Source organism: Sander vitreus, chromosome 4, assembly GCF_031162955.1.
Source record: "Sander vitreus isolate 19-12246 chromosome 4, sanVit1, whole genome shotgun sequence".
Lineage (NCBI taxonomy): Eukaryota > Metazoa > Chordata > Actinopteri > Perciformes > Percidae > Sander > Sander vitreus.
The window spans coordinates 19,516,857-19,543,441 of record NC_135858.1 but is presented as its reverse complement, the minus strand read 5'-3'; the positions used below and the strand labels follow the sequence as shown (position 1 = coordinate 19,543,441).

At 39.6% G+C, this 26,585-nt stretch overlaps 2 protein-coding genes across 3 annotated transcripts; one reads left to right on the top strand and one right to left on the bottom strand.

Moving 5' to 3' along the window:
- The first annotated feature begins 281 nt into the window (after positions 1 to 281).
- Positions 282 to 18,085, top strand: mars1 (methionyl-tRNA synthetase 1). 2 transcript variants are annotated; one of them, XM_078248894.1, is made up of 22 exons: positions 282 to 538; positions 2,955 to 3,045; positions 3,699 to 3,777; positions 4,128 to 4,259; positions 4,968 to 5,040; positions 5,308 to 5,492; positions 6,698 to 6,807; positions 7,128 to 7,244; positions 7,689 to 7,895; positions 9,971 to 10,172; positions 10,320 to 10,394; positions 10,678 to 10,848; positions 11,335 to 11,430; positions 12,495 to 12,612; positions 12,794 to 13,007; positions 14,401 to 14,532; positions 14,830 to 14,934; positions 15,236 to 15,431; positions 16,126 to 16,197; positions 16,487 to 16,513; positions 16,801 to 16,926; positions 17,496 to 18,085. In XM_078248894.1, the coding sequence occupies exons 1-22, from the start codon at positions 436 to 438 to the stop codon at positions 17,643 to 17,645; spliced, it is 2,781 nt and encodes a 926-aa protein (XP_078105020.1). In that variant the 5' UTR covers positions 282 to 435; the 3' UTR covers positions 17,646 to 18,085. The 2 variants fall into 2 exon arrangements, with proteins under 2 accessions (XP_078105020.1, XP_078105021.1); XM_078248895.1 differs by lacking the exon at positions 16,487 to 16,513.
- A 1,122-nt stretch (positions 18,086 to 19,207) lies between these two features.
- ddit3 (DNA-damage-inducible transcript 3) lies at positions 19,208 to 22,574 on the bottom strand. The gene is made up of 4 exons (XM_078248902.1): positions 22,415 to 22,574; positions 20,901 to 20,963; positions 20,217 to 20,425; positions 19,208 to 20,005 (listed from the first exon to the last, which is right to left on the bottom strand). The coding sequence occupies exons 3-4, from the start codon at positions 20,370 to 20,372 to the stop codon at positions 19,223 to 19,225; spliced, it is 939 nt and encodes a 312-aa protein (XP_078105028.1). The 5' UTR covers positions 20,373 to 20,425; positions 20,901 to 20,963; positions 22,415 to 22,574; the 3' UTR covers positions 19,208 to 19,222.
- Between the last annotated feature and the right edge of the window lie 4,011 nt (positions 22,575 to 26,585).

Sequence of the window (26,585 nt, the reverse complement as noted above, 5' to 3'; positions counted from 1 at the left end):
AGCGCGCGATATGATTTTACACATAACCAATAAGATCACAGAGGGGTCTGTGGTGCGCACATTTAATTACAGAGCGTCGCCCGGTAAATAATGCACACCACAAGAGACGAATCCCGCCCGGCGGCTCTACGGTGGAAACAAAAACAAGCAGATCTCATTCATGTTGAAGTTACGATCTGAGAAATGGTTCATGGGAGATGTAGTCCATTTGACAGACAGCTACTGTTTCTGTGAACGACACAAACACGACTCCAAAACTACATCTCCGCCATTTGTAAAAGGGTCATTACTTCTTGCATCAGCGTGTGTGGACCACACTCACCCGGCAAAGTTACTACCAGCCGCTACTTGTCTTGTTTTTAAGTAAATAGTGTCACTATTAAAACCAGTCCTCAATCATAATATAGCGGAGTAACGTTAGCTATCAACGGCCAGATGAAGCTCTTCGTCAGTGAAGGCAACCCGCACTGCCTGAAGGTGTTAGCTGCGTTAGAAGTGACTGGAGTTCAGTGTGACGTCCAGTATGTCAACCACGAAGGTAAGAAAACATGGCTAGCTTAACATTAGACTGTGACTCTAATTAGATTGGTTACTGATGATAACTAACGTTTATCTAATTATATGTGGCGTTGTCAAGTTTTAGCTGAGTTTACGTCTGAGAAGCAGCTCGAAAACACTTACTGTAACGTTACATCGCTGCTTTGTTTGTGTTGTATAGTGCTGTTTGTTAGTCATGTAGCTTTTGTTTAGCTGTGCATACCTACAGATGTTGTACAGTATACACCTTTCATGACTGGAACAGTCCGGGTTTACTTGAAAAGGGTTACATTGTAAAGTTGAAGGGTTGTGTAAGACCGACACAATCAAATATTTTGTACCTTGACACGAATTATGTGGCGATGTAGGTTAATATTGTTATATACTATGGTTAACCAATAATACATAGTTGCTTTTAGATGATTACACGAAAGTCAATCTAGGAAATTAAACATGGATTCATTCACTGTTCATTTCAGTCAGGTCCAAGCTAGTTCAAAAAGGTGTACCACTTTACCTTCTGAACACTGCATTTGATTACAAGTTGACTTGCAATTAAATGATTACACAAATTGACTGAGTATTAAAATAGCCTCAAATAGTGAAGATACTTATAGTGTTTTGTGCAATGCTTAACTTTTATCACTGCACCATATTATAATCATTTTCTTTAGTCAATCTGACAGTCCTGTTGGAAATAGAAAATATCTTTTTAAATTAGGCTGACTTGAACCTGCCAACAGTTTCAGTTCAACATCTGTTCTGGCATATAGCGTTATACAGTTACTCCTGACCCAGCAAAAAAACATGAATAGATAATGAAGGACCAAATAATAAAGAGGCTGGCTTATTTACAGAGAGAGGAAACAAGGCCAACATGGCCAAAATCTAGTCCAATCCTGTATGTTGATCCCGATATTGATTTTAACCTCCGAATCCCTCCTTAAGATGGTGGATCATTTATGATATTGTGACTAAACTCACAGTAAAAAAATGTTTTCCAAAGAGAGCTATTTTGGTGCAAGTAGTCCTCACTAGGCTAACTTTGGTTTGGTGCTCATTGCTGCTACAACTTAGGGTACTAATGCGACTTAGGGTATTTCTCACTAGATGCATTGTCTTGTGGAACATTATCTAGATTAGGAATGCACTATATATATATATATATATATATATATATATATATATATATATATATATATATATATATGTGTGTATGTATGATCTGACTTTTTCAATCCCAATACATACCGATACCTGGGCTTTAGGGTATCGGCGATACCGAGTACCGATCAGATAGATACCAGTGTTTAATTAATAAGCCTGGGATTATTCTTAAATGTCTAAAGGCAAGATCTTTCCTAACTTTGCAAAACAAAATGTTAAAAAAATACATAGATATAAGTTTACTGAATTGTTATTTATTATTAAAATAATAAATCATGGACCAGCAACTTGGTAAACAATCTTCAAAATTAACTTCAATTTAAGTGTAAACCTTTTAAATGCAGCAACAAATTGGTCAAAACAGAAATTCAAGTTCCAGTATATAATGTACTGTATATAGTATATAAACATGGAATTTAATTGAATTGATCGGCCTTATTGTCATGTCATTTAAGTCAGTATCGGCCCAATATCAGTATATCAGATCTGTGTCCCTAATCTAGATGCTGCTGTGTAAAGGAATTAGATTCTAATAAAATGGTAATACATCCCAGCTTTGGGTTTATGTTGTGATTGTCTCGGGCATGCGAGAGAGTCTTCACTTGCTCCAGTCCCAGATGTGTGCTAGTCCTCTGTAGGAGCTGGATCACAGAGATGAATAACCAGGACCATGTGGCATGCAGCCTCAGTGTGAATGTAATACAAAATGTAACACAGTATGGCATCCTCTGCCATAACATATCAGATTGTATTGTTGAAGTGAAGACACCAGTGAAAATGTATTATCAGAATGTCTCATGTGGTGATCAATTCCAGATTACGAAGATCAAATCCTTGACCTTCCAAGTGATGTTTTGTGTTCTTCAAAGGTTATTCTAGTAACTAATACGTATTGAGGCTGAGAATTCGATCGCAGGATTGTCCTTGAAGCATCTGAGGAGTCTTGTGTTCTTAGTTTTCCTTGAAGATGCAGCGATGGATTCAAATATAATCTCTGCCCACAAAGTGTTGAAATAAATTTGATCTAATGGATGTAGATTTGTCTGCTGTCTCTCTCCCTCTCTCTAAAGAAACCCCATTAGAAAGAGTGTTTACAGTTTGTATCAACATGTTTAAACCAGGGGAAGAATCAAGTCCAACTAGTCTAGAAACATGCTCATCAGCATAACAATCGTGTCTGCTGTTGTGTGTATTTTTTTGGCCGTTACCCAAACACACATTGTGATTTCTTTTTTTCTTCTTTGTTTCAGAGAGAGTGGTGCCCTTCCTTAGCCGTCCAGCATTGCCAGCCCTGCTCCTGCCTAGTGGGCTGCACCTTTTCAGCTCCAATGCCATCTGCCGGTCAGTAGACTATACTCCGTTCTGCTTGGTCATTTATGAATGCCAATGCCAAGTTGGCATGAATATAGAGGCTCATAATCCTATAGGGTCAGTTCAAAAACAGAATTATATTTTCACTTGTCTCAATCATTATCTAGTCATGCAGATAGCGTTGGCTGTAACTGATCAGGTTTTAATGCTGAGAGTCCCCACAAATGTAATTTGAGGTGGATATTGCAAAACCTGGGCAAATAAAATCAAAACTATCTTCAACTAGAGGTAAATGAGAAAATCGTTTTTTGTAATTTGGGTGAATTGATCCTTTCACCTTGTCATCAGCCAAAGCAATGTTTTTCATATTTTATTTGCAGTTATGGAATTTCAAGGATATGTGTAATTGGTGATGAATCGGACAGATCTGGTAATGTTCTGATTAATAAATGCAACGGTTATACTATAAAATAAGGGCGGAATCAGTGAAATGCTTTACTTTGACAATGATTACATGGCAATAACATTTAGAGGCACACTGTAACCTAACTCCCGAAGATGGAGCACATTTATATTTTGGGTGTGTTTGTTGGGTACATATAAGAGGGAATTCTTTTTGAAACCAAGTACGATGTCACTCTTTGACAGGACTACCTTCTGTTTCCCACTTTTTAACCCCCTAGGTACCTGTTTGAAATAGGTGGACAAGACTCCAGTGAGTGTTGCAATCAGTGGCTTGAATGGGAGGCCACAGATCTTCAGGTAAGCTCTACATAAAAACAGACATTTCAGTTTGCTGGTAATCTGTTGTACAAGTCACAAAATGTTTTTGAGAAGCAAACTATTTTCAGTCCATGCTTTTGTACATTCCCTTGTGCAGAATCCTCTCACTGCAACTCAATATGTTGCCAGCAGGGACATAAATCCACGCAGCTAAATGACAAAGGCTCATGCTTTCAAAAGAACAGTGTACTGAAGAAATCTATCAGCATGCTCTGTAGGGTTTAAGAAAATGAATTGTTTAACCTCAGCCACACTTCTTTGGTTTACTGCTTGATCTAAATGTCATTCAATCAATTTTAATGAATCTCTGTTTTGTCTTATGTGTGCAGCCTGCACTGTTACAGGCCTTTCACATGGCAGTGCTGCATGGAAAAGGATCAGAGGTGTCCAAGGTCCTCCAAGGACCCCTAAACTACTTGGAGCAAAGCTTGATCAAGGGGAACACGCCATATTTAACTGGGGTACAGCGTCAACATCTAGCTACTGCACTTCAAATTTTTCAATGCCCATTTAGTTGCCATGCATAGTGTGAGAGTGGCAGAAGACAAAGACCAACATGCTTACTCAAACAAAGCTGTTTCAGGCTATATAATATATATTAAGTCAAAAGTTCATGATGCCTCTGTGGAAGCTCAGCTGAGCTAAACCGAGCATCTCCTCTGTGCCACATCAGGCTCCTCCGGCAACATTTCTTTTTCGTCTTTTCTTTTTTCAGCTGCTGATGCTGAGCTAGTGATGCATTTTTAAGTTAAAAAAAGATTCATCTGGGGAGGAGCTCCCTCATGTTGCAGATGTGCCTGAGTGTAGGTGGGTGGGGGTGGGGGATCAGTTCTCTATGGTATTTTCAGCCCCTTTGGCAACAAGTCATCTGCGTCTGTCATATATTTCATGTGTACAGAAATATGTTTTTGTTAAGTCTCTTGGTGATTGGCATGGCTTGGAGGAACCCTGTGTAAAGCTAAAGAAAAACAGTGGTAAGCACACACAGTGAGGCAGTACATGTCCATTTTTAGTGAGATGCAAGCGCACAAAACAATCATACTGAAAATAGCATTTAGGTTTCCGATGGGATGACAGATAGGACACATGGCAAGAAGTGTGTGTTATTTGCTTAAATTATGTTTCATAAATAATAATAATAATAATCATTGAACTGTTCTGTGTTTCAGGAAGCAGTTTCAGTTGCTGATGTTGTTTTGTGGGCTGCGCTGTACCCTGTTTTATCTGACTCCTCACTAGCTTGTAAGTACCAATAAACTTTACATTTCTTTTTTTATTGACCATGCATACATTGTCCATCCATGAACTAATTTATCTTTTTTTTTTTAAATACCTCAACTTCTTCCTTATTTTTTTAAAAACAATTTTCTTTCATGTTTTCCATTTTACTTTCCTTCCTATTTTATTTTCAAATGTCTTATTTATATTTAATTGTTCTATGTCATAACATTCCTTACTGCAACCTTTACCCTTTTTTTCTTATTCATTCTCTCCCCTACCATTTTACAGGCGAACGCATGTCTGTGAAGGCTTGGTTTGACCGTGGGGCTGTTCTGCACAGTTGCGAGTCTGCTGCTCAGAAAGTGCTGCAGGGAAAAGGCCTGCAGGGCATGAAGAGCTACATGCAGAGGCAGCCTGCCCCTCAGAGCAGCCAAAGTAGAGACACACAGCCATGCAACAGCAACCCTGCTGAGGTATCAGCCAGATCATCAGGATAACTCTTAGAATTAAAGCATTCTTACTGAACAGAAAGCATTCAGAGGTGCTCCAGTGCCTAACTACACTTTCCAAGAAAATGTCTTTCTTTTCTGTTCTTTGAGCTATAGATGCACAAACAACACCTCGCAAGATATAAGTTTCCTTTCCCAAATTTTCTGTCTTTACTTCACCGTAGCTTTTTTACCTGTTAGAAAAGAAAGTTAAAGCATTCAAAGGGTTGCAAGGCTTGAATTCCCCTCACTTGAACTAAGCAGGGCTCTCCTGTAAAGCAGATGGAGTCTCCGTGTGAGAGTTAACCCGGCTCTATGAAAGCTAAATTAACACCCGTGTTAGGATATAGAACATGCAGCATGTAATTACATCACTATTTCTTTATCCTCTGTTCTCTTTCTTGTGTAAGCATGGGAGGATTTCAACAAGTGTCAATCAGATTTTAGCAGCAGCACTCACGCCTCCCTTTCAGGAAGTGTGTATCTCAGATTGTTAAATGCTGTAGCTCCGAGCTTTAGGTTAAAGGTATAAATGGTCAGGTGGGAGTTGGTGATACAATTTAAAAAACAAAAAAAAAACAAAAAAAAAAACACAACAACTGAAGAGTTTTTATTTTTTCGATATGGTAGTTTAGTGAGATGGCCTCTTGATAAGGAGTGGCCCTGCTAGAAAGGGAAATCACCTACTCCATACAGCTGGTTCTTTTGACAGATCATCATAGATTTGTGAACTTGAGCAACCTCCTTGAGAGCCATAACAGTTATTGAAAAATAGTTCATACAATTACACTAAACACAAGACCAACTTTGTGCGTGTACTGCAGTGCTTCTTTTTTTTTAAATGTCATGTTAATGTCATGTTATAATGGAGCTAATTTTGATGTTCAGTCTTTGTGAGTCCCCAAAGCTAATTGTTAAAGGAACGGCTAGTTTTTGTCCCTGTTTTCAATGGAAATATACTTTTGTTGATCAAAATTGCTAAGATTGGAAATGATTTATAGGTCATGGAAATACTCAAAAGTACAATTTGTTTTTGGCCACAGTTATAATTATAAAAATTAATAAAAAATTAAAGTTAATGAAACCGCAGGATTAAAATACAAATATCTACTCGTCGAGATTTCTACCCTTACATGTTGGTTTTGGTTTAATTCCCAATTAATGATTCTCTATATCTAAATGTTTGTTAGGGCGTGGAAGATGAGCGTGCGGTTTCAGAAGAGGAAATGGAGGCAGCTGCTCTCACCTGGAGTAAAGGCTTGAACTCCTGCCCATTGGCTACAGACAGACAGCACCCCATGTAAGTAATTAAAAGTGTTGTTTCCCATTCTAGACATTAAGCAGATACTCTTATTCAGATTGACTTGCAATGAGTGTGTATATATTGCAGTTTAGGATGTTAAATGATAATGTTGGGCTCACATCACCTAACATCATCTTCCTGTGAGACCGGAGTATTTTTTAAACTCCTGAAAAGTGCATTTGTCAAGTGAACAATCCAACAGCAGACAAGTAGAGGGAGTTGAGCTGCAACATGTATACATTTGACCCTGAGGATGTAGACAACTCTTGAGGAAATATGAGATATGAAGATTAAACCCCAGATCTGTTTGTTTGCAGTCTGCCACATGAGGGCAAGCGAAACCTCCTTGTAACCAGTGCCTTGCCTTATGTCAACAACGTCCCCCACCTGGGCAACATCATTGGCTGCGTCCTCAGCGCTGATGTCTTCTCCAGGTAGGAATTTAATTGTGTACTTCCTTCCTTCTGTTTACATACTAGGTGGCAACAAAATACTAATAATCCTAAGAAAAATATTGACCTCTGTACCAAACTAATTTTTAAAAACATTTAAATAAGAGCATACACAATCTTGCGCATATATAATGTACAGGCACATGCAGTCCTGTATTTCATTTTAAAGGCCTTCTCAACATTACAATGAAACCTGTCTATCATAATCTTCCCCACACATTTTTCACTTCACTTTATCCTGCTCTTTCTTCTTCACTTACGATCACTGTTTTTCACTCTGTAACATTTTATTGTCATCTCTCTTTTGCTCCTTATATTTTTTCATTTCATTCTCCATTTCTTTTTTTCCCCCTCTACATCCCACTCTCTCACCTGTCATCCCTCTTATGTGTTACTGTACTGACTCCATGCGTCTTCTCCTCTAAGGTATGGCCGTCTGCGAGGCTGGAACTTGCTGTTTGTATGTGGCACAGATGAGTATGGCACAGCTACAGAGAACAAGGCCAGAGAGGAGGGTCTGACACCACAGCAGATCTGCGACAAGTACCATGCCATTCATTCCAACATCTACAAGTGGTTCCAGATTGACTTTGACTTTTTTATTGGCAGAACCACCACCGAGAAGCAGACGGAGTAAGTAAAAGCAGGGAAGAAGGCTGTAGTTGGCCCATTTGTAGAAATGTAATCTAAGGTTGTGTGAAAAATTAAAAGACAGGACTGTTCCTTTCATCATAATCAAGGGTAAACAACAAAGATAAAGATGAAGCTAAATGGGGAGATCTCAAGTAATAATCCGGAGCTCGCTTCAAGACCCTGGGTTGTGTGGTTCGGATACTGGTAGGCTTTGGTATGAAAGTGCAAACACGTTTCCATATGATTACTATACAATTACGCAACATAGGATTACTATAATCTTGCAGTAGATACTGGTGTGGATGTCTATCCCTCTCAAGCATAAATTATACTCAATCTCAGGGATTATTGAGCATGATTGTAGAATGTAGGTTATTGCTTACGTTTCAGCGGTTTACCAAATAAAAAATGAAATCCTATTAAAGTTGTTTCAATTCTATAGTTAAGCAGGAATGTGTCTGGCTCTACAGCTCTCATGTGTGACACCTGCCATCTATGAATTAGTCAAACACACTGGTACAACACACGTTAAACCTACATTGTGTAATTTTTTGATTCTTAGCAAAAAACCCTTTGTCCTTTCACAAATATGTGCTCATTCATGTGTAATTACTTCCACCAACTAATCAAAGTATTCTCGTAAGCGTAGAATCTGACATTCAGAATCATTCAGAATACATACGAGCCACTCGCTCGAATGACGGCAGCCATGTAGCGCCTCCATCTTATCATTAACCAAAGAGGGACATACCTCCGCATTTCGCCCTTTTACACCTAGTGGCACCGTGACGAATGCCAGGGGGAGATTACTCGCCAGGGAAGCGAAAAAGAGAATTAAAAACGACAACGCGACAGGCAAAGCAACAACACCAAAGTTAATATTGGAGTGGCTAGAAACAGCTGCGTATAAACGATGGAGAGAGCTAATTTCGGGTTTCAGCCACAGTAGGAGGAAGGGCTAGAAAGTAATATTCAGTTGGTTGTCATATACAATTTCACCGCTAGATGGGAGAAATTCTTACACAATGTAGCTTTAACTAAGCTGAGGGTTGTGTGTAAAAGTCGATTCAGACAGTCAGGTGAGCCTCCACTTCATTGTAATAGCCTATTATAGTAATGTATTTATTCAGGAAACAGTATCACTTTTCACAACCTTTTTAAAAAGTCAGCAGAAAGGAATTGGCAGAGTCGATCTAGGAAAAATAAATTGGACATTCTGAGGTAAAGTTATCTATTTAATAATATTGATGAGGTAAATAGAGCCTTGAGGTGAAATGAATTGCTTCAAAGTTATGGATTGTTGCTCTGAGGAATTATTGAAACAATCAAAACAAGGGAGTGGGTGTGATGTCTTGATCGTTGTTTGTATGGAAAAGGTGTCAGATTATTTTTTGTTTGTGTAGGTGTTTAAATAAGATGTGGAAAGATGTTTTTTTTTTTTTTTGGGGTTTACCTACAGTGCTTACACGTGGAAAAGGGATACAAAAGAGAGGCATTTTTCTTCAGTAAAGATGAGACTTTAATCCTTAAACTTGTACATAGAAAAGGATTACAAAGATAAAAACTCTTGTTTTGTGGCCTTTTGCTTTGATAAATAAAACATAAAAGGCATCAAACACCATGCACCAGAACCATGTTCAGCCCACGGATTATAGACTTTTGACTGAGAAGTGCTTTGAATGTTGGACCTTACATTTTAGATTTACAAATCCAACCCCAAAGATTACCGTCAGCTTTGTTTTTTTTCCTACCGTTTTACTTCATGTTTTATTTGACCAAACCAATAACACTAACTCTCTTCTCTTCATCTTCTTTTTCTAGTATTTTCTATACTGCTATATTGATCCATAAAGTTTACATAATTTCTTAGCCAACAGACAAGAGTAGTATCAATCTGAGTTGGAAAAACTAAATGGGCTCAGAGTTTAATGACTCATTAGTTCCCAAATAACACATTTGTCAGTGTGTTCATACACCTTTTAATACGGGTCAAAAGACAAAAATGTTCTCCTTGCATCCCAGGCACAACCCCCTAAGTATCTCTAAACTATCTTTGTCCTCTGTTATCCTTTCAGGATCGCCCAGGATATTTTCTGGAGAATCCACAAGCACGGTTTCCTAATTGAAGACACGGTGGAGCAACTGCGTTGTGAAAACTGCCAGCGCTTCTTGGCCGACCGCTTCGTAGAAGGCATCTGTCCCCACTGCAGCTACCCAGAAGCTCGTGGTGACCAGTGTGACAAGTGTGGGCGGCTCATCAATGCTGTGGAGCTCAGGGTGAGTTGGAAGGAGCATGTTGATGATGATGGAAGATGCAAGAGGGGGATGATCATCATGATTATTGCCATTAATTGACTATTAGAAAGAGAATGGCAGCAATGATACCATTTCTATTCAATCATTTTTGACGGCTGTCCCCTTCAGGAACCCCAGTGTAAGGTCTGCAGGCAGACTCCAGTCGTCCGCTCCTCCAAACATCTTTTCTTGGACCTGCCAAAGGTATGCCTTTTACAATGCGTTGTAACGGCCTGGGCTGTGGATTCTGCAGTTTAGACTATGCTTTTTTGCTCACAGGGATCAAGACAGAGTTAGCCTGTCTAGAATGTACAAACAGCAAGTGTAAGGTAGAATTCAGAAGTCAGACATCTTGTAAAAGGCAGTTATCCCTGTGGTAATTGTATCATATAAACATGTTTACTCTTTCTGGAGCTGTGGTTTAGGAGTTAAGGGATTTGGTTGTTTTTTCCCCCCAGCATTTTCATTTTTGCTCTTTCTCATGCAGCTAGAGCCTCAGTTGGAACAGTGGCTGGAAAAGTCAACTAGCACAGGAGACTGGACAGCAAATGCCAAACAGATCACTCGCTCCTGGCTGAGAGATGGACTCAAATCTCGCTGCATCACCAGGGACCTGCGGTGGGGAACGCCAGTACCTCATCCTGACTTTAAAGAGAAGGTCTGCTCTTGTCACCTCGAGTAAAGATTATTTTGAACACACCAATTCTTGCTATTTGATTGTTTATAGTTTATTATACAGTTGAAAATGTGCACATACCCCTTTCTCTGTTATTGAAGTATAATATAGCCCTACTGCTCAGCTAAATTACCTGCTGAGAAGGTAATGAATGCAAACACTAAATATCTAAGGTCAGGTTCCTAATTAAACATTGCAAATGACTATGCACTTTATTAGCAGTTTAGAAGTGCTGCAGTGACTGAAGATACTGCAGTGCTCTCTAATAGCACACTGGGATACTCTCTAGTCTATGTCTAAACATGTTGTGCAACTGACCACTTTTTTTAGTACACACCTGCAAAACTGTTCTCCAAACACAATTGTTTTGTTCCTCCTAATCTTTGTCTTTTTTTTTTAGTATGATTCTCGTGATCCAGAATTAATTTTTGTCACACAGTCTCTCTCTCTATCTTGCTGCCTCTGCAGGTGTTCTATGTGTGGTTTGACGCCCCCATTGGTTATCTGTCCATTACAGCCAACTACACCGACAAATGGGAAAAGTGGTGGAAGAATCCTCATCAGGTAACCCACCCCACTCTAGCTCCTCCCCCCAACACACATGTCAGAATTTATGAGCCGAGCAGAGTACTGATGCACGAGCTTGGCACAGATTTTATCCTCTTTACAACACAGAATGGGTCTGATTGCTTTTTTCATTGCCCCATCTGGTTTGCTTTTGCACTCTCCATTAAAACAGTGTAATTCCTAGCCCCATATAACCCCAATGTGAATTAGAGGAAGACATAACTTCTTTGATTATGATTAAAATGCACATCAGTTTTGTACCCACAGTATAATGTGTAGGCGATGATCAGCTCTTTGTACTTTGTGGTTGCCATCCACTTCCAGATTCCTCCCCTCTGAGATAAAAGTCTCGGCCCGATCAGTTTACCATAGGTTTTTCTTTTTTGTTGTTGGTCAGCTGTACTTAGAAAAGGGGAATTACTTGACATTTTGTGTGTACTTACCGTATGATATTTAAAGCTTTCACGCTTCTCAGAGTGCCAAACGCATACTAATAAGCTAGCTTGTTCATTTACATGAATTTATTTAACTGCAAGTTCCCCCAAGTTATGTTTTGCTGTCGGGTGTAAAGACCATTTTAAGCAATATATAAAAAAGTGTACATTGGAAATAGTTACTAACCCTGCCTTTAAGTCGTTTAGTCGTTGTTGTTTTTAGGGTGATGACGTCATAAAATATGACGACAGACATTCAAATTAATTTGAAAAAAACCCCACAGAAGCTTTGAATGTAAAAATAAATAAAAATAAAAAAGTCATTCAGTACACCCCTACTGTATAGCTAAAATAAAAATGCAACATATCTTTCTCACTGACTAATCTCATCTCTTTCCACCTGAAACCCCAGAATGGAGTGTGTGTGATGAGAGAAAGAGAGATACAGTGAGAAATGAGATATACTGTACGTGAGAGAGAGAGAGAGAGAGAGAGAGAGAGAGAGAGAGAGAGAGAGAGAGAGAGAGGGGGGTTTGGGAGCTGATAAGTCCTCTTTGAACTGGATGATCTCATGATGATCTAATATGATGTCATCCTCACAGTGCAATGTTGTGTCTCTGCCACTAGGTGGAGCTGTACAACTTCATGGCCAAAGACAATGTGCCCTTCCACAGTGTGGTGTTTCCCTGCTCCCTACTGGGAGCTCAGGACAACTACACTCTGGTCAGCCACCTTATTGCCACTGGTAAGCAGTTATTTAGATTGACTGACTGATTTCACCAGATCTAAAAATTGTTTTCAAAACACTGTAATGGCACATTCACTCTGTTTGGCAGTTATATAACATGAACGTCATGAATGATCACATTTACACTGGAAATTAAAGTTCAGCTCTGACATTAATTTACACTGTCACTTCCCTACAGAGTATCTGAATTACGAGGACACTAAGTTCTCTAAGAGCCGTGGTGTGGGTGTGTTTGGAGACATGGCCAAGGACACGGGCATCCCGTCTGACGTGTGGCGGTTCTACCTCCTGTATGTGCGTCCGGAGGGACAGGATTCAGCCTTCTCCTGGGCTGACATGGCTCTGAAGAACAACTCTGAGCTGCTCAACAACTTGGGCAACTTCATCAACAGGTCAGTGATAGTCATGTGTTTTAAAATGAATTCCTGCGTTCTATATGTGATTGATTTATGTGACAAAGTTAACCCTACACCAGTATCCTCATGCTACTTATTCCCAGCCATCTGACTTTTAATGTGTTACTGTTCCTTTTTATATTTTAATTGTTTTGATCAGGCGAGGTTAGTCACCAGTGAAATATAAAATGGGGCAATCCACCTCAAGTTGCTCACATTTTGTACATAAGTGTTATTTAAAAAGTAAATACGCCGCAAAACTGTAATCCAGTCTAATTAACAACAAAGTTTTCAGATAGTTGTACTCATTGAAAAAAAAACGTCTGTTAGAGCAGTAACTATTACAAGAGGCTCACCCTAGTTTTCTAAATTTGTTTGGGATGGCGTAATTTAGCCCCAATTACATCGCCTCAAATGATTTTTAAAAGATCAGGGTTAAATCCCACATCAAAGATTTTTCTCAGCAGCTTTTTTTCAAAGTACCTTGATCTCCAAAATTGGTCTCGGGCAGCAACGTTGATGCCTAATTGGTTCAAAAATATCTTGTAGATTGCATCCAGCCTAAGGTGTTGGAGGTAGAAAGTATTCTGCTTCAGAAAAGAAATTCTGTCCTTGCCTGAATCCAGTCACAAAATCACTACATCATTAGCATCAATGTGTCCATCTTATGCCCACTTTTTCAAATTCATAAACAATTCTGTGCTGTTGTGTTCCAGCTAATCGCTGTTCAGTTGAAATGTTGACTTTTGACAATTTCACAAATAATCAGCTTGACCAACCGGAATGGGTAAATCCTTACTTAATATTTACCAGCAGCAAATATGACTTTATTGATTAGGATGATTCAGTTATTCTGACAGTAAGAATATTGCTCTTTATTTTCCCAGGATGAAAAAAAAGTCAAACTAATTAAGAATGCACCTCACACAAAGTTTATGAGCACACATCAAAATCACAGTTCATTGTAAATTTGACAGTGGTTTGGCAGACCTCCCTCAGAGACGGAGAGATGCGTAAAATATAGAACAGTCTGTTGCATCAGACATGACAAACACATTCTCACTACGAACATCTTCCTGATGTACACATAAAGCTCATTTTAGAAGTGACTGGCTCCAGACACAACTACAATGTAGAGGCGATGAAGGAGCTGTGATGCAGCACACTGTTGTGTTAGTTTACACTAGCAGAGCACTGTATTACATCTGGCAACACAATCTATAATTTATAAACAATTAGCAAGTCAAGTAAAGTGCCCTTCTCTCGTTTTGCTTTCTCTTTCCCTTTTTCTCTCGCTGCCTTTCTCTCTCCATTCCCACATTTCTTTTCTCTGACCCCCACTTTTTTTTCTCTGTCTCATCAAAAAAAATACTCTCCCTCTCTCTTCCAGAGCTGGCATGTTTGTCACGAAGTTCTTTGAGGGCTGTGTGCCTGCGATGGAGCTACAGCAGGAAGATAAGAAGCTCCTGGCTCTGGTGGGCTGGGAGCTGCAGCAGTACATCCAGCTCATGGACAAAGTCAAGTAAGACTATTTGACTCATACCTTTCAAAAGGTTGATGGTGGCATATCCATTTAATTGAAATTACTTTTAAGATGTCTGCTTGTCTTTGTTCATTTTAATTCAGGGATTTAAAATTATTCAAATTTGAAAATTATATTATATATTATTAAAATTATTTGAAATTATATCATCTTGAGATGTATCTCGACTCTAAATGTAAAACATGCTTGTAGATATTTTTGGACTTCTACTGAAGTAGATTCTGTGTTTTGGGTCAATGTCACAATCATCACATTTTCTGTAAAATGTTCCACCAGAATCCGCGACGCTCTGAGACACATCCTCAACATCTCTCGCCATGGTAACCAGTACATCCAGGTCAATGAACCCTGGAAGAAGATCAAGGGAGGAGACACAGAAAGGTGAGATGGCCTTGACCAGCTCAACACAGTCTGTGCCTCTTTAGATTTATACCAGGTAGATAGATCTGTATTGCAAATGAGTAAATTATCATTTCATATTAAAACAGAGACTCACCTTTTGAATGTGTGTCTTAATGTGATTTAGCACATATTGAATTCATAAAAAACAATTCTTAGAAGAAAGAAATATTTGTATCAACAGCCATTTGGAAGAGCAGTCATTTCTGTCCATTGTTAGATTAACCAAAACATTTAGATTCATGATCTGTCTGACTGACTGATCTCCGTCTCTCCTCTTCAGGCAGCGTGCGGGCACAGTCACCGGAGTGTCTGTGAATATCGCCTGCTTGCTGTCAGTGATGCTGCTGCCATACATGCCAACGGTCAGCCAAACCATCCGAGATCAACTCAATGCCCCTCAGTCTTGCGTCAATACCGTGTTGCAAGGCACTGGCACCTTTGTATGTTCCCTGAGTGCCGGCCACCGCATCGGCACTGTGAGTATGACCCGATGAAAGTATACACACATTTCCTACACACAAACCTGTGGAACCTCCTGTATGTTGTCGCTGGGTGATACAATGAGGATGCAACAGTCTGTCAATATTTCAAAACCCTGGAGGACATTGTAGTCGTGTGAACACACACATACACACACTTAAGGATAATAGCCTAGACTGTGTTTCGAGGCCTCAGCCTTCGAACAGCAAGTTTCTCTCAGGCCTCTTGTCCCTTCAGGCATAATTGTGGTGACCTGTGCCTGCAGCAGCCTGACAACGCTGCATTCGATCGCCAAGGCTATCCTGATTGATGACTAAAGTCTACAGACACAAGCAGCAGACGACACTATTGTAATGTCACACTAATGCACCATACGCAATGCTCATGTGCACACAACTTGTCTAACAAATCACGTAATGCTGCGTTGAAGAATGGCGATCCAATGATCCAAATTCATACACAGTTATCTACTTACTTACTTGCATAATCCTCTTTATTCAAAGATGAGCACAAAGCCTCCAGGTGAAATTTTCAAGCTACACTGGCCTTGGGCTGGATCCACAATCGCAAACTTTTAAAATATTCATATATATATATATATATATATATATATATATATATATATATATATGAATATTTTTTATTATTTCTACCTTTTTTGTTCCCCTTGCCAACCCCTTTTATTCCCAGGTCAGTCCGTTGTTCCAGAAACTGGAGGTGGAGCAGATTGAGGCTTTGAAGAAGAGATTCGGTGGACAGCAGGTATTTGATGTTTATGATGCCTAATGGTCTGTGCATGAGTTCAGTCAGGTCTTGTATTAATATAGGTAGACTATTTATAAAAAATGAAATGAGAAAGAATGGATAATGCATTACCGTTCACAGGCCTCTGTCTGACTGTTGTCATGAATAAGAGTTTGTACGTAATTGCAGCATCTGTCTTTTAAACATGATGCAGAGAAAACACACTGTTTAGGTTATGTATAACGCAGCCATCGTATAGATGAAATTAATCCCTCTCTAAACCTTCTCCTCAACCGCCTGCCTCTAGCCTGAAGATGAACCACCCAAAAAAAAGGTATCAAGCGGTGTTTGTTTGTGAAGACTCAGTCAGCACTGGTTATGCTGTGTCAATATGAATTACTGCCTTCACTAACACTAGCAGCTCATCTAACATCCTCGGATTTAGAATGTTGTACTCATCCCTGTGTCCAGTGTGATTTACTATCCATTCACACCTCATGACTCATAAACTCTCGTAGACATTTTGAGTGATGAGTGTTATTGTCTGAAATGAAGTCAGTCTCTAGGAATAATAACCGTCAAAAGGCCTCAACATCTTCATCTGTCTGTTTCCACCCTCAGACGACAGCTCAGAGAGCTAGCAGCACTCAGCCTGCCGCTGTGCCTGCTGCCGCTGCTGAGGTGGCGACATCGAACGGAGTGGACCCAGAAAAAGCTAAGCGGCTCACACAGGCTGTGACTGAGCAGGTGAGATTGCTGGCTAGCGGCAACACACTGTTAAGCAATCAACTGTGCACCCAATTTTTTGACATTTTGGAATCCATCTGTCATAAGATCAAAAATTTTTTCAATACAATTATTTTAATTTCATTTTTTTGGTCTTAAATTAATCTTCACATAACAGGAACAAAACAGATGTTCCGTAAGAAACAAAAATGAACTCCAAAAATCAAACCAACCGCTGAAATAAATAGCGGCTAATTTTAAAACATTTGCATCTCTCTATTTGAAATGATCTGGTAATGCTTACGTTTGTGATCAATTGATCATACTTGTTTGATTGATTGAATTGAATTGCATTTTACATTATACTTAATACTATAAATGCGGCGGTTACATTTTTGTAAACCAATTCCCGGTATTTCCAAACCCAGACAGATGCTTATATTTACAAACTCACAAATTGCCGCCTTAGTTAATTCCTTACTACTTGACAGTAAAGCTGCCAATCTTTATTTATCCGTAAAAGCTGAAGTGTTTCATCAAAGAAAAAAGCGGGCGTAAGAAATCTATTAAACCCTGTCATTTTATCACAGGGGGAAAAGGTGCGAGCACTCAAAGCCCAGAAGGCGGAGAAGGCCGTGATCACAGCAGAGGTGGCCAAACTGTTGGACCTTAAGAAACAGCTGGCTCTGGCTGAGGGGAAGAGCTCTGAGCCGGCACCTCAGAAGGGCAAGAGGAAATGAGACAAAAAAAGTGAAAGCAAAATGATGGAGGTTAGTGAGAGGAAGGGTAGAGTAGAATGGTTTGAGGTATGATTGTGGAGAATGGGAACAAGATGTACACTAAGAGAGAGATGAGGGTATTAGCTTAAGGCAAAGCCGTGACAGGATCTAAGACAATGTGGTATTGGCACTGAGGACTAATGAAATGCGGGATAGGCCGACGGGGAAATAAAAACACACAAAGAGAGTCAAATGAATACAGCTACAGAATGGGGGATTTTTCCAAATCCCTACACCAAAAGAAACTGATTTTATACTCTCCCTGTGATAAAGTCAGCGTGAGGAAGGTGTGTTGCGCATTTGAAGATGTTTTTTATATCCTCTGGAAAATTGTTTTATTCCATTTGCTACAAATACCTTTTTTGGATTCAGAAAATAAATTGATTAAGTTCAGCTAAAAATTGTCTTTACTCTCCCTCTTTCTAATTACCTCTATTTTACCCGATTTCCTTCCTAAAAAAAAAAAAACATTCATACACAGAACATTAAAAAGGCAAACAAATAAACAATACATGACACAAAAAACGGCACATTTTTTCTTTTTATTGCAAATTTGAGATTACGATGAAGGATAAAATAAATGGTATGGTAAAATACATGTATTTGATGCCCTTAATGATAAAAGCCATGCGTATTATTCTACGATTTAACAATTCATGTGACTGCAATGAGAAAATAACTGGATATGTTGGCATTTTACAGTACAAGCCAATACAGTATTGTGTGTGTATATAGATATATTACAGCGTTATATAAAAATAGTAAATCAGAGTAAAACAATGTGTGGTAATTCTTCCACATATTCCCATATTGATAGAATTGATAGAAAAGGTCAGCTTCGAAAGTATAGCCGGGTCCCACTTACTGTATCTAAAATACACATACACACAAGCCATGGGTTATAAAAAGTAAGAAAGATTATGAATTATCTCCCAAAAAAAACCTCATACTGCATACTCACACTGCACTGGGCACTTTCATACTTTTCCTGAGCTCCTAAATTCTCCACAAATTGGTGCAAGTAATCTCTGCTAGCCAAATTGCAGCCCTTAACGTAGGAGTTACAATTATTGCAAAATGGTGGGAACGGATGACAATGAAATGCACTCTCTGGATTAAGTTCCTTTCTGTCCAACATACAAACCATCAAATGCTCATTCTGTTATTTCTACCATCCTGTTTGATTCAACTTAGGTGTTCTTTAAATGACAAACATTCATCAAAACCATTTGCACTTAGAGCTGTCTGTTCTTGCTTTTCCTTTATACATGCTGTGTCTTTTTATTTGCCGCATTGCTGTTGCGGCCCCTTCTCTCTATGCCTTTTCTCTTTCATCACTTTCCTATTTCTGGCCATTTTAAGCTCTGTGTTTTCCAAAAATCCTCTTGCTTATAAAATATATCTTTGGTTTCCATCCTTTTCTGTCTAAGAGGCATTTCATGACCACCATATTACGCCTTTCCCCACCACTGCTTATTCCAATTCTGTCGGACCTGTCATTTATTCCTGACTTTTATCCTGTCTTTGATTTTTTTTCCTCATTTCCTGGTGTTGACTAGTCTCTCTATCAGAGCTCTACGTGTCCTCTGTACCTCCTCTCCCAGCCTTTCAATCTCCGCTTTCAAGCGCTCGTTCTGCTCCGTCAGCTCCTGTACCTTCCTCTCGTTCTCCTGCTCTCTTTCTTTGCGACTCTTTTTGGCAGATGACAAGGATGAGGATGTGTGCTGCGTGGAGGAGGCAAAAGAGGACAAGGCACTGTTGGCCCTCTCGCTGGTGGTCCTCTTGCGTTTTCCCAGGCAAGAGGACGGGTAGGCAGAGGGAGAAGAGACAGGTGAGGAGGGAGAAGAACAATTTTGAGATGGCGACTGGGAGGCTGAGGAGGAGCAGGATGGGGAATCGGGGACACAGGGCAGTTCCTCCTCGCTGGCTGAGGGAGACGCAGGATGGACATTATTAGCTTGGTGGTGTTGATGGTGGTGGTAATAATAGCCACCGCTGATCACCGCTCCGCTCGGATCCACCATTCCCACTCCTCCTTCACTCAGCAACTCGAAAAACTCAGGAGGCAGCAGATCACTGGCGCCTCCTGCCAAGTTATCTCCACTTCTCCCACTGTCAGCCACCGCCCGCTGCTCTTCTGCAACAACTGGACTCATACAAGAGGAGGAGGAAGAGGAGGATGATGATGAGGTGTGATGCAGAGGCTGGGCGTTTTGGATCCCCTCTGTTGCCCTCTGGACACCCTCGCCCCTCGTCTGGCCTCCGTCCGTCAGCCACGTCAGAGAACAACTCTCCAGAACATCCAGAAACTCTGGCTCTTTCTACAAATGCAAAACGGAAATGTCAACACCTGCCAAAACATGTCAAATATCAGAGTACATTTCACATCACTTGGTATGTGAATGGAATTGTTTCACAAATCTGTAAAACGCACCTAAAAAAAAGAGAGAAATATTAACGAAAATACAATGGACAAAAAACACTCACACTCAACGTGGGTGTGATAGCCATTTCATTCTTCAAGCTACTGACCTCGGTGCACGTGGGGGCACGTGCCAGTTTTGCCCCTCCCGTGTCGGAGCCCAGAATATCCTGCAGGTCCTCATACCACGCCTCCAGCTCTGCACCACACAACGGCCCCACGCCAGGGGTGTACGGCGGGGGCAGGTGTAGCCACTCGGCAGTCATCTCGCCAGTCAGTCGCAACACACAGGTACTCGGCCACACGGTTCACACTGGACCTGAGGGAGGGGTGGCCAGACACAGGAGGGTTGGGAGAACGAGGGAGATAAATGGAAGAGTGCAGCACGTTAGATGACTGACGTCACTGAAACTCCACCTTCTTCGTTTTTTACTGTTCTGCAAACTGGATGAGTTTTAGTATGTAGGTGTACAGTGATAAAGGATGGCGTGTATCATTACTGAGAATACTGCAAGAAGACCTTATCTATATAATAATTTACACCATAAGAAAGAAAACTAGACCAAAGTACAGTGTATTGTGTAATTCCCCTTAATTGGGAAATAGAATAACAGTGACACTAAGTGAGGAAATGACGGTACTGCACTAAAATTGCTGATTAAGATGAATTTGAAGATTAAAAATATGTAGTTGAATAATTTCATTAGGTTAATATTCAAATGAACAAACGGATTAAATCAAAATCTTAACTTCACAAACATGCAGCATTCAGAATGTCAAATATGAGAATTTACCTTTTAGAAAGTCTCTGTTAATCAAGTCTGCCAATTTGTTGGATCTAGCTTATCCCAACAATTCTGAAAGAAAAAGAAGAAAAGCATTTGGATGGTTAGTCTTAAAAAATGTTTCTTCTTTCCGCCGAAATTCGCTGAGATTTCAGAATCAAAGTGATGATTGGCACAAATCCAGAGCAAGCTTGGTCAGGGGACAAAATGTGTCCTAAATTAAACATTTATTGCTGCTTTGGAAAATGAGTAAACATTGAAATAATGATAAAAGAAATAACGTCAATAATTGTTGAAATGATCAGCAAGGATGGAGTAAATAAAATTCCTGTTACTTCATTCTTGTAAACAAAGACCAAAATGTTCTCTACTGCGCCCCCTGCCTTCTACGGTCCTCAAAACACGTTGAGATCGATAAACAAGTGGATTTAAACGACGAGTAGATCCTTATATTGATCTCTCACGGCCTGACAGTCACGTCTTCTGCTTTTATTAATTACTTAAAGCTGTCCAAACCAAAAATTACTAAACAAAAGCCATTATAATTACTATGATCATTGTAGACAAAGCGTGTTACCTAAGCATTTAATTTAAATAATGAGTTCCGCTTTTCCCCTTTTTAATGTGCAAATAGAAGAAAAAAAAATTAAAACAACATTCTAACATAAATGTAGCGTTGGCAGTGACGTGAATTAAAAGAATTACAAAAATGATAGAGAATAAAGAAATCTTTAACTTGATCTCAAATTAAACTTTCTGTGTGAGCGTTGAAATTAAAACGTACAAATTATTTTCTCATAAAATTATTTTATATTCTAAATTGTAATTTTTTCATCTTTAGTCTGCTGCATGTCACTGTAAGCCAGACAATTACGTCATGGAAATGTAAGTCCAGCAGGAGGAATGGGCGAAACAAAAGGAAACGTACGAAGAGAGGAAAAGAGTGGGTTGGAAAAAAAAGAAAAGAAGACAAAACAATATAAACATCAATGCATTGACTGCTTAACATTTACAATAAACGGGGTTGTTAAAAGTGTGAAAAACAAATAGCCTAGCTAACTGTCAAAAATAAAAGTCGTTCCGTTGGATTAACGGGCCAACAACTGTCAGACGTCACACGGATAGGCTAATATCTGTTATTCTATTCAAATGAAATGACACTTATTAAAAAAACAAAAGTAGGCTATAGGATGTCGTAGCTACAAAATACACAAAGTAACTGTAAAACGTTTGGCACACTTAATGGTCAAACCCCTTCTAAAAAAACTTTTATGTCCGTGCGAGCTTCGACAACTTGTCAGACAGTAGGCAGACAGCACATAAAAACAACTCCATGTAAATAGTGATGGATTAAGACAACTGTTATTCTAAAAATGGCACTGGGATATCTGCCAAAAACATGCTTTTTTTTCTTTCCAGTACACTAACGTTAGACCACTTGAAGTTAAGTAGCCATTACTCCCCGAAAGACTGAAAAAAAAAAACTCTGCTTACTAGTAGCCAAACTATTAACAATCACTTACCCTTTTTCTTTTATTCGCTCGCCTTCTCGACTGTCTTGAACTCGAATGTGGATATTTTAGTAAAAATTGGTGATAGCTCATGTTAACCATTGTTCAGTCTTGACAGCTGAATGTGATTCTTCGGAAACTCCCGGCGGTGTTTATATTGAGAGAGAGGCCAACCGAACTATGCATGGGAAGGTAGATCCATCACAACCTATCTCCGGGCGAGAACTGACGTCTCAACGTACCAATCAGAAGAGCGGAGTTAAGATATTTTCCTTAACGACATCCAATAGGGTGACCCGTTATCAGCACTGAGGCGGGTTCTGGTGTCGTCTCAGCTGCTGGTTCTCTCGCTAGCCTGTATAGTTTGTACGAGCAGCAATTGTGATGCAGTCATAAGACGGCCAGGACGAATTTGGGGCGTATGGGAGTCACATGAAAGGAATGATGCAATGCTTGGCAACCAATTTCTAGCTGGGGATAACACCAGCAGAATCAGAACATGTTTTATTAAACAGTGTTGGCTCTAACTAAAATCTAAAAATATACATATATGCATGGATATCTAATGTCGAAGAATTGTTTGTTTCCGGGACACAAAAGCTGAATCGATTTTTCCACCAATTGTTTCATCGTATTATCAATTAGCGCTTATTTCTTTCTGTTTTTTTGTAGCCTTTTCATTGTATTGCCACCCGCTTGTTTTCAACAGACTTTTGATTACAGGCGCTTGTCTTAAATTTGTCAGTGACTGACATTGCACACACCCCCTCCATAAGCCACGAGAGGGGAAACATAATAACCTATATTTACCGGTCCTCCCCTTGAAACTACACTTTTCTACCGGGCCAGTGTGATTCTGGAAGACACGTGTCTTTTAGCCTACTTTTCAGGTTTGTAATATGCCGCAGACCGGACTCTAAGCACACATGGTGTCGTATTCTCATTCATTTCATACCGCGCGCTCTGTTGCAGCTCCGCGAGATATCAAAACACACCGCCCGGCCGATGGAGCGTATGTGGCGCGAGCTGAGCGGTGCTGGGTGTGATCCAACAGCAGACTGTCCCCCTTTTGGTGATGCAATTCAGCAGCATTCTTCCGTGATTAAAAAAAAACAAAAAACAAAAACTTGTAATGCCTGTTTTTGTTTCTGATTTGTTATCATTTTTATTGTATCAATTATTATTGATTTATTTGGCTCCGATGAAATCACTGATACAAGGTTGCATTTTTTTTTTACACGATTAATACAGGATATGACACATCACTCCAAAACAATTATTTCATAGCCATGTTGTGATAGATTATAGCTGATAAAAACGCTCAAAAACACCACTGAGCAACATCGAATATGGTGTTTATAACAGATATTGGGGGGGGGAGAAATAGGTTCCTATTACAATGTCAGTTTTAATATAATATAATTCACATTCATCAACTTTAGTCCCTATTGTGTCTATTTAGAATGTCCACACTAACACAGCTTTGTGACACCACAGAATCGATAAAGTCACTATAAACCTACCAATGATTGTGTTTATAGATGGATATTGAAGCGTTGTTGAAGAAGTCGCACGTATTGACTCATTGTTGTTCGTTTACATACACAATAGACTACACAATAGCTCATGAGAGATTATATTGTCAACCTAAAGTCAAATAAACTTACATTGAGTACCACACCTACAATAAAACTCTTTTATAAAATGTATAGTGATAAAATCTGAGATTAAAACTGCAAAGTTCAACAAGGTCACTGTTTTAGACAAGAAGCCAGACAGTACATGTTATCCTTTTATAGTTACAGTGTCGGGTGACGACCATTAATAAGGTAAACAACGGCGACCACAACAACAACAACAAAAAGTGACAACAAAATAAAAGCACGTTTCATCATGTTGCGGGCTGTTGAGCCCGCTCCTGACACTTTCTGCCCTAATCCCAAACTCAGCACACACAAACTGTTTTCCGTGCACGGTGCAACGTGCACGGCTCAACATGCACAGCCCCATAGCAACAGCGCCAAGTAGCGAATAGAAAGCTCAAATACTGTCTCTAGGACCGGGTTAAAGCGCTGCAGGAAGCACCGTGAACACGTCACGACTTGAGTGGCTGTTGCTGAGTAGTTCAGCATACTTTCTCTGCTCCCCTCCCTCTCCACTCCTGCCGTCTCTTTATTTTGTCAGTCCCTTCGTCTTGTGTTGTATTCATTATAAAACTGTTTACAACCCCAGATCTAGGTTGCCTCTTTTTTCAACATAGTCTGACGATGGCGGTCCCTGTTTTACGGATTGATTGACACCCTCTATATTAAAAACAACAAAAACTAAAATAAAGACAGATTATGTTATAGATAAAGATATGTTTCCTCTTTTCTGTTATCTTATGCCACTGAGCTGAGAGTTTAAACAAGCGCTTAACTGATTCAGCTTTTAGATGAGATTTACATTACATGGCGTTACTGATTGTATTTGGAGATACCAGTTGTTACGGTGTTTCTGTCATGTTTAACTTGTTATAGCCTAATCTCACTAAATATCTTTTTGTCTGCTCGTAAAAAACTGAGTACAATTCTTTTTAATTCATATTTTTAGCAGCCCTACATAATGCCTACACACAACTGTCATATATTATATTATGTTTGTAAGCAGGCAAAACAAAACAAGAAAATCCCGTTATGCCCACATTACTACCAGACTGTAATAACGTAACAGTGTGAGTTCAAATATATTTATTATAAACAAGTGAAACAACCAACATTCACAATGATAATGACTGAGAATTTAAATGTAAAAACGTTGTTTAAGTGTGGACAGAGGGATTTTTTTCTTCTTATTTGCCCTCTCTTTGTTGGCTGCCACATTTAGGTAGAACAAATGCTGGTGTTTTAAGTTTAACCAATAATCAACAATGAAAAAAGAAAGGAAGATCGACTGTGGCGTTTGGAGTTTTTATCAAATTTTGGCTATTGTTTTCTTTTGTTTTAAAGACAGAGTCTGGGGAATTTTCAGTCACCACACTCCCTTCTCTCTGTCCTGTGCCCTTGGTCAAGGCTCCACACCCAGTTCCTCCCAACACATACACACATTACACACACACACACACACACACACACACCAGCTGTCGGAATCCTTCCCCTCTCTGAATTGAGACCAACTGATACAGCTGTTAACATGTACTGGTGAAACAGTAAATCCTTTTTCTCTCTCTTGCCCTTTCTCATTGTGTGTTTTAACTTTTTTTCTGGGTCCAAGACAACCAGCATAAATACCTCCTCACCTTATCAGCCATTCTGGCCTAGTGGTCTCTAGGTGTGTGTGTGTGTGTGTGTGTGTGTGTGTGTGTGTGTGTGTGTGTGTGTGTGTGTGTGTAATGAAATGTAAAACTTGAAAGTGGCAGTGATACATGGGTGAGATTCTAAGGCAATATAAATGGGATATTTTGCCAACAATTATTACTACAGCACTTGTCTTTAATCTTTAGGTCCCCATTTTTACTACATTCATTCAATGCCTATCTCAGCTGAGGCCAATATTGCACTTCTTTATTGTCTTGATGATGCCTATGGATCCACTCATTTGCATTTTATTTCCCCATTAGGTTCCCCGTTTATCATCCTCCTGTACGTAGGTAAGTAAGATGTCCAGCAGTCACATGAAGCAGAAAACTATTTTTTTTTTTAAGTTATCAACTCAATCCCATCTTGTCCCATCCAGATTTAACAGCTAGATGTCACATCCACTTGTTGAGATTTCTGTTTGGAGCTTTAGGACGACTTTTCTCACAATCTTATTAGTGTGTTAAAACCCTGTTTACGTCTGCACCTCACCTCTCTAAACACTACAGTCTCTGTCTTCTCTTTTTCTTATTTGCTACAAGCCTCTCATCTGCCCGACAACGGTATCCATCCTATTTTACTCTGCTTACCTCCGCCCACTTCTTCTGTCCTCCTCTCTGCTTCACCACAGACGCCTCACCTATCCAGACCCAATCAGGAAAATTTGACAAACTGATGCAGAGGCCCTCGTGTGATTTGCTTTCTCTTCTCCGTAGCTTTTTTCAGTTCGATTTTTTTAATTTTTTATTTCCGATGCCAGTTGTTCTTTCTCTGCTTCTACTTTTCCCTGCCTCCATTTCATGTTTTCAGAATTGTTATTACTAGTAATTTTACTATTGTTTGTCAAA

What these genes read in the sequence shown, in the direction of transcription:
- mars1 (XM_078248894.1), top strand. Translation starts at nt 436, where the DNA reads ATGAAGCTCTTCGTCAGTGAAGGCAACCCGCACTGCCTGAAGGTGTTA. An exon ending in ATCTGACTCCTCACTAGCTT is followed by an intron (nt 5,041 to 5,307) that starts GTAAGTACCAAT and finishes ACCATTTTACAG; the next exon opens with GCGAACGCATGTCTGTGAAG. An exon ending in TTGGGCAACTTCATCAACAG is followed by an intron (nt 13,008 to 14,400) that starts GTCAGTGATAGT and finishes TCTCTCTTCCAG; the next exon opens with AGCTGGCATGTTTGTCACGA.
- ddit3 (XM_078248902.1), bottom strand. Translation starts at nt 20,372, where the DNA reads ATGACTGCCGAGTGGCTACACCTGCCCCCGCCGTACACCCCTGGCGTG. An exon ending in GTGCCCCCACGTGCACCGAG is followed by an intron (nt 20,006 to 20,216) that starts GTCAGTAGCTTG and finishes TTGCATTTGTAG; the next exon opens with AAAGAGCCAGAGTTTCTGGA.